Here is a 7,636-nt window from a genome sequence, read left to right as displayed (position 1 = left end):
ATAACGCTAGGGGACTTGGGGCATTCGGAGAGTCTCCGAGATTCTAGGCATTGCAGGCGCATTAAGGTGTAGGAGGTCGTGGGGGCTTTTCGCAAGATGAGTAGGAGTAGAGCGACTGGGCCAGATGAAATTCCGGTTGAGTTTTGGAAGTGTGTGGGTAGAGCAGGATTGGAATGGTTGACTGGGTTGTTCAATGTAATTTTTAGGACGAAGAGGATGCCGGAGGAATGGAGGTCGAATACAGTGGTTCTGTTGTACAAAAACAAAGATGATATCCAGTGTTGTAACAATTATAGGGGTATCAAGTTACTTAGACATACCATGAAAGTTTGAGAGAGGGTGGTGGAGGTGAGGGTGAGGAAGACGACGTCTATATCCGACAATCAGTTTGGGTTCATGTCGGGCCGCTCCACTACGGAAGCTATCCACCTTATTAGGAGGTTGGTGGAACAGTACATGGATAAGAAGAAGGATCTGCACATGGTGTTTATTGACTTGGAGAAAGCGTATGACAAGATTCCTAGAGAGGTGCTCTGGAGATGTCTTGAGGCGAAGGGCGTGCCGGTAGCCTACATAAGAGTGATCAAGGACATGTATGATGGAGCTAAGACTAAGGTTAGGACTGTGGGAGGCGACTCGGAGCATTTCCCGGTTGTTATGGGTTTACACCAAGGCTCTGCGCTTAGCCCGTTCTTATTTGCCTTGGTGATGGATGCTTTGCCATACCATATTCAAAGGGAGGTGCCATGGTGTATGTTATTTGCTGATGTCATAGTTCTAATTGACGAGACGAGGGCCGGTGTTAACGAGAGATTGGAGGTTTGGAGACAGACTCTCGAGTGTAAAGGTTTCAAATTGAGCAGGTCTAAGACAGAGTACCTGGAGTAGAAGTTTAGCGCTGAGTCGAGGGAAGTAGACGGGGACGTGAGGCTTGGGTCACAGTTCATCCCCAAGAGAGATAGCTTCAAGTACCTTGGGTCGATGATTCAGGGGGACGGAGAGATCGACGAGGACGTCACTCACTGCATAGGGGCGGGCTGGATGAAATGGAGGCTTGCATCTAGAGTCTTGTGTGACAAGAAAGTGCCATCGATACTCAAATGTAAGTTTTATAGAGTTGTGGTTAGACCGACCATGTTGTATAGGGCAGAGTGTTGACCGGTTAAGAACTCCCATATCCAGAGGATGAAAGTAGTAGAGATGTGGATGTTGAGGTGGATGTGCGGGCACACTAAGACAGACACGATTAGAAATGAAGATATTCAGAAGAAGGTAGGCGTCGCCCCTGTGGATGACAAGATACGGGAAGCGAGGCTCAGATGGTTCGGGCACGTGCAGAGGAGAAACCTTGATGCACCGGTGAGGAGGTGTGAGTGGTTGGCAGTGGTGGGTACGAGAAGAGGTAGAGGGAGACCTAAGAAGTATTGGGGAGAGGTGATCAGCCAGAACATGGTACGACCGCAGATTTCCGAGGACATGGCCCTTGATAGGAAGGCCTGGAGATCAAGCATTAGGGTTGTAGAATAGGGGTAGTTGAGCTCTCCTTACTTCATATCGGGGGTGAGGCAGGGTTGGATTAGGGTTGATCTTAGATGGCTTGCAGTTTATGTTGAACACACATTATTCTTGCTGTTTATCTTAGCCGCGGGCCTTAGACTCTGGTTACTGTTATTGCATGTCATTCATCTTTTGGTTTTTATGCTTCTGTTACTATTACTGTTTCCACTGGAGTTACTAATGAATTCTCTTTTCTTGTTTTTTTTATTTCCGTCTTTCTGAGCCGGGGGTCTATCGGAAACAGCCTCTCTGCCCTATCGGGGCAAGGGTAAGGTCTGCATATACATTACCCTCCCCAGATCCCACTATGTGAGATTATACTGGGTAATTGTTGTTGTTGATCATAGCGCCGATCTCCCCAAGGTCTGATATTCTAGAAGTGTATGTCTATTCTATATGAGGAGTTAAAGCTTTTTAAATATACAAGGGAAATGTCATAGGTATGCTAGTGGAGATAAGAAGGATTTGAGGGGGGTGGGTTGGGACTTGGGGAAGCTCATATAGGACTGTGTATAGACACATAATGGCCAAAAAATAGAGTGCATGTACGTACTCAAGTTCATGCATGATGCCTAATTTTGTCACTAAGTTCAGAAAAACAATAACATGAAGGCATCTTTGACCTATTTAATTTATTCTTCCATATCCCTCCCACTTCTGATGGCCTTCCTCACCAACACACATGCAAATGCCCATGCCTTGGATAATGAAGTTGAAAAATAGCCATATATGCAAAAGGATCAAGCACAACATAAAACCAATACAGCATAATAAAATTTTAATCCAAGATAAAACATGCAGTCCACATGCCTGAACCAAGTTCCTATCAGGTGGGTCATAGAACCTTGTCTAGTGCCTTTATTTATACATAAATTTATACTCCGCATTGAAAGTAATGAGTTCAGTAATGAGTTCAGATGAACCCGGTGACCTTTTATTTTTCTCTTCTAACAAGACAGTAGCGATTCTAACAGAGCAACGTTTGTTATGGTGTTTCGGTATGTCCAAGGAGACACTCTTGGAACCAAATTTAGGCACTCTCATCTAGAATAGCTTTTCCAATGAGCTTGACTGGAGTTGCCCAATTCTTCCATTGTAATGTAATAACATAATGACCTGAAAGCAAGGGACTCCTAACCACCTAACGTATACATAAAGATCAAAATCAAATCCTACATGGAAATCACCACAGTATGAGTATCCAGATCCAAGTTGGAGACAAACAGATGGGGGTTCATCATCAAATTATTGTCAACTTTACATTTTGTGAACACAATTTCTTTCAATCAATGGAGCATTCATTTTCTTCAAATCAACTAGGATATAACGTTGCCAAAAACAAAGCTGATAATATTTTGCGAGGTTATGAAAATAAATGTCCATAACCAGAAAGGGACATAAGCAAAAGTGCAACAACCTGCTTCATTAAAGTCCCAAAAGTATGTATAGTCTCATCTATGAAGTATTTTGGTATATTCGTAAATGCATATCATACAAGTAAACATTTCAAATCAGCCTTTTGAGCATTCTTCACCCAAAATTTTCAATTGGCAACAGATTTTCTGCTAAAGCAAATCTTACTGCATGAATCTAGTGCACTATAGCTTAGAAATGGAGCTATTCTCAAGTCATTTCGTAACTACTTCAGTTTTAGGGACAGCTTAGATAAATTCAGATCAGTTGTTAAGCTCAATAAAATGTTGAAAGGGCACACCTGGCGGTCAAATCCTGTATAGCTTAAAGATTATGTAAAGAAAAAAGAAGATATATTTTCTATACCAATTTGATTTCAGTGTTTGTATGTAACATCTGTCTGCTGGAATCTTCAGGGGTGAACAGCAGTTATGTCCTGAGAAATTTCGTTCGTTTGCTTAGCATTAGGTTGTTGAATGAAGCCATGCCTTATTATGCTCCACTACAAAGGCAGTTTTAACATCATCGCATGATTCTGCTTGCCTGTAGGACCCTTTGAAGCTCATCAGCAATTTCAGGCAGTAGCACCGGTTTACGAATAATTCCATTCATTCCAATCTGCAGGCATCTTCCACTAACATCTTCATCAGCAGATGCAAAACCAACGATCAACGGCCAGCTGCGGCTACGAAACTTCCGAATTCTCATGGTTACTTCAAAGCCGTCTAAATCAGGCAGGTGAAGATCCAAAAGGACAATTTGGAATGAAGATACAGCAGGGGCCAGAGCACCAAGACAGTCGTGTCCCGATGAAACTGCAGAAACAACGCATCCTAATTTTTCAAGTAGCTTCCTTGTTACAGCTCTATTCACATCATCATAATCTGCTAAGAGAACATTAACCCCCTGGAGGAGTGAGTGTGGATGCGAGTGATCAGAAGATTCTCCATATTCAGGAATGCCTATGGCAATTGATGGCCGCAGTTGAAACCCAAGAATGACGGTCATGCTTTGATCAAAACCTTCTGGATTTGGGACTACCCAGATGTCTCCTTGCATCAACTGCGCATTATTTTCACACATCAGAGGGATGTTAGTTCAACCCCAAATTAACTGCACATATATGCACTCGAAATTGTTATGAAAGGGAAAGAAAATACATAATTTGATGCAAAAGGTCTCATCCAACTCGAAAAATTTTAAATGAGCCTGCACCAATGTCATTTTTCCCTAGAAATGACAACTTTACTTGCTTCTCATAGTTGAATGTCTAATGTTACCACAGAAGAAAGAGCTTAAAACCAAATGAGTTGGGTGCATAAATTCCAGTTATATGACACATATACAGATGTTGCTATTTAGCAATAGAGTACCTGAACCAGCTTTCTGCACACAGTGAAGCTCAACCTTTCCTCCACTTCCCTACTGCGGCGTGTTTCACAACATTGTGGCAATGTGGATGCTATGCCCTCTGGATGAGAATGATTATTGCTTGATCCAACTTCAAACCTGATATAGACATTTTCAAGAGATGAGTGTGACCTCCTTGTCTTCCAAGCTCCGTCGATGCCTTCCCTTCTTGCACTTTCTGGGAGAACTCTAAATGTAAGATAACCTCCATTGGGGTCCTTCAAAAGATTCCCAACCATATGAAGAATAACTTGAAAAACTCTTCTTTCATCGCCCATGACATGATTTGGCAAAGATTTGTCAACCTCGATGGAAATATTGTAACCCCTATGAGCACACAAACACTTGGCAAGACAAGCAGCTTCTTTTATCATGGAATGTAGCTGAAAATGCCTCATCTCCAGAGGGAATCTACTATTGTCCTTTGTCGAAGTATCCATCACATCATTTATAAGGGTTGACACAACATTGCTGGTTTTAGTCATTGCATCCACAAGAAGCCGCTGCTCATTACCCAAGTTATCATCTTGCATCAAGGAGAGAAGACCCAATATTGAGTGCATGGGTCTTCTCAGACCATGGCTCATAACCATCTGAAATGCATTCCTTGCTTGACTCGCCCTAAGTGCATCCTGCTTTGCTTGTTGCAGAGCTCGATTTTGCTCCTCCAATGTTTCTCTCATATGCTGAGACTCTTCAAGAACTGCAGCATGGGACAGAGCCACAGCAACCTGATTAGCCACGACCCTGACTATCTCAATTTCCTGGTTGCTCCAAGATCTACCTTGTTCACTAGGAAGAACCAACACCAGTATGGCATAGCATTCTGGGACAAGTTCAGGAGTTCCACCTTTGAAGTTCGACACCTTCAGCATCGGCATCCTAACAGCAGCCACAGCTCCTGGTTCACTACTCCCTCCACTACTCGCAGCAGCAAGTGGGGAGTCGGCATCAAGTAACTTTACTCCATCACTCCCCTTAATCTCCCTTACATCTGGATCACTTGTCGGAATAGGCATATTATACATATTAGAAAAGCTTCTTCCTTTCAGCTCATGAATCAGGTTCATCTCAGTTTTATTCTCATTGGGCTTCCAAATAGCACAATTATGCAAATCCAGTGTCTTCGCTAACTCCACCAGAGTTGTATATAGTATTGTATGACGATCAAGTGACTTTCGAATCTCCTGCGTAAGCATCCGGACATGCCATCCAGCTTCCTTTTGCTGCTTTATTAATCCAACCTCTCGACCAAGATCCCAAGTCTTCTTCTTTAACATAAACTCCCTCACTTTGATTTTGAGCAGCATAGGAAAGAGGGTGATAAGGGTTATAGCAGTGGCAAAGGATACGAGTGCAGTGAGGACTTTAAAAATGGTTAGAGCAAGCATAAGCTGAAATGGGTGTTGGCCATAGTAAGTCCAGAAATTGAGCAAATGAGTCATCCCACACAGAACAATGAATGCAATAAATTGGAAGAGCACCCATTTGAATGGAAAGTTAGAACAGCTTACGAAGTAAAGGAGCTCAATTGGGATAGAAAAATAGGCTATCGCAATAAATAAATCACTGATTCTTTGGCACTCTAAGATACGCTCAATGCTCCAAAATCCTTCATCATCACAGTTACAACGAGGGAAACCATTATCAGCAGCCGATAAGGAAACAAGGAATGACAAAATTAACAAAGCTGATGCTAATGTCCTTAACATTGCATCCAATTTGACCAAGTCTTCAGCTCATTTACTGGATAGACTATATATCTTCTACTTCAGCAGCGATGCCAGCTTCATCTGCAATTATAGACCTGACAAATCCAACCACATATGCATGAAACAACTTGTTATGTTCATTTCCAGTTCAACAATGTGACCAGGAACATGAAAACACCTTTTCTAGAGCAAAGGAAAACGAAGCGGCATGGCATCAATATAAAATTCCAGAGATAGATTCAAGTGCATGCACCAACACCCACTTGCAATAACATATGTTGCTTAATTTCCAAACAGCACAGACTCAAAGACAAACTAGCCCTACAATTTAAAAAGGAAATTTTCTTGCATAATTGTTACTTCAACATAACTAGTGTAGTAATTTTTTAATGACACGTGCTGCTTGTGCGCAACTCGACTATTCCACGATACTAGATATTATATTGATCGCAAAATTGTTACTTCAGAATTACTATTATATCAATCGCAAATACAGATTCAGACTCATAAGTCCACCAGAACAAGTAAGAGATTACTAAAAGGAACAATAATTAAATAAGCATAAAATTCAAGTAAAACTTGAAAACGTAAAAAATAAAAATAAATAAAAATTTACCTGGAATAAAAACAAACACATGTTTATTATAGAGCAAAATCCAGAGCAAGCCAATCCAATAAAGAGATCTTATGGTTCACCCACATGCAGACCCCCAATAAAAATAAATACGCAAATTTAGGGGGTATCATCTTCTTCTTATCCGAAACTCCATCAATACCAATGCTTCCCCCAAGCCTGCACTGGTATCCTCAACAACTCAATGGTCCAAATACACCATATCTACTCATAACTTTACCATAACCCAATTATGGTAAACGGGTACCACATTACAACCCATTTAACTGTTCCGGGCTCCAAATTCAGAACTCCGTCGCTGGCACCACCATAAAACTGGCAGTGATGAAGGGGCAAAACTGGATTTTCGCTTCAGCACTTTCCTTGAAGAATTTTTATTCGTACTAGCTACGTACACTTTTGTTTAAGCAAATGAAACTTCTATAAATTGTAGAGAGAAAGAGAGTGACATTGCAAGCACTATATGTATAGAGAGAGGAGAGAGAGAAGTAAGAGGTATTTTGGCGCCGTTGTTTGTTGAGTAGGACTGTAGGGGAGAAGAAAATGGAAGCAAAGTGAGGAGGAGAATCTAAAAGGAGGGGGGGTGGAGTAGAGTGGGGCCCACAGTCCTTACATGAAGAGAACTTAGACGCACTTTTGCCCAATAAAGTAGTCCTTTTCCACAATGGATCTAATATTAGACTCCATTATTTTATTTTTCAAAATCTATTACACACACTCTCTCTCTTCTCTGTATCTTTCTCTAGAGAGGAATGTAATAGCCCACGTGCCAATGGAGTAGATTAAACGCGCTAGCGGAGGAGCGTGAATGATATTCATACGGAAAAGCATCGCAAACCTACTGGTTGGCCGGACGTACACAGCCCCATGGAAAACGGGCAAAGCTAAGATGGGTCAAAATATTTCATAT

The 7,636-nt window shown here is 41.7% G+C and overlaps 1 protein-coding gene across 1 annotated transcript; it reads right to left on the bottom strand.

The window, feature by feature from the left end:
* Positions 1-3,008: 3,008 nt before the first annotated feature.
* LOC107790374 (ethylene receptor 2) lies at positions 3,009-7,244 on the bottom strand. The gene is made up of 3 exons (XM_016612296.2): positions 6,709-7,244; positions 4,344-6,187; positions 3,009-4,032 (listed from the first exon to the last, which is right to left on the bottom strand). Exons 2-3 carry the CDS (start codon positions 6,090-6,092, stop codon positions 3,493-3,495), a joined length of 2,289 nt encoding a protein of 762 aa, XP_016467782.1. The 5' UTR covers positions 6,093-6,187; positions 6,709-7,244; the 3' UTR covers positions 3,009-3,492.
* Between the last annotated feature and the right edge of the window lie 392 nt (positions 7,245-7,636).

The sequence above is a fragment of the Nicotiana tabacum genome, chromosome 8 (assembly GCF_000715075.1).
Source record: "Nicotiana tabacum cultivar K326 chromosome 8, ASM71507v2, whole genome shotgun sequence".
Taxonomy (NCBI): Eukaryota; Viridiplantae; Streptophyta; class Magnoliopsida; order Solanales; family Solanaceae; genus Nicotiana; species Nicotiana tabacum.
Note: the sequence above shows the minus strand (reverse complement) of the source record. Positions and strands in the feature narration are given on the sequence as shown.

Excerpts from the sequence above, each read along its gene's own strand:
- LOC107790374 (XM_016612296.2), bottom strand. The coding sequence starts at position 6,092 with ATGTTAAGGACATTAGCATCAGCTTTGTTAATTTTGTCATTCCTTGTT. Across the intron at positions 4,033-4,343 it reads TGTGCAGAAAGCTGGTTCAG|TTGATGCAAGGAGACATCTG; the intron begins GTACTCTATTGC and ends AATAATGCGCAG.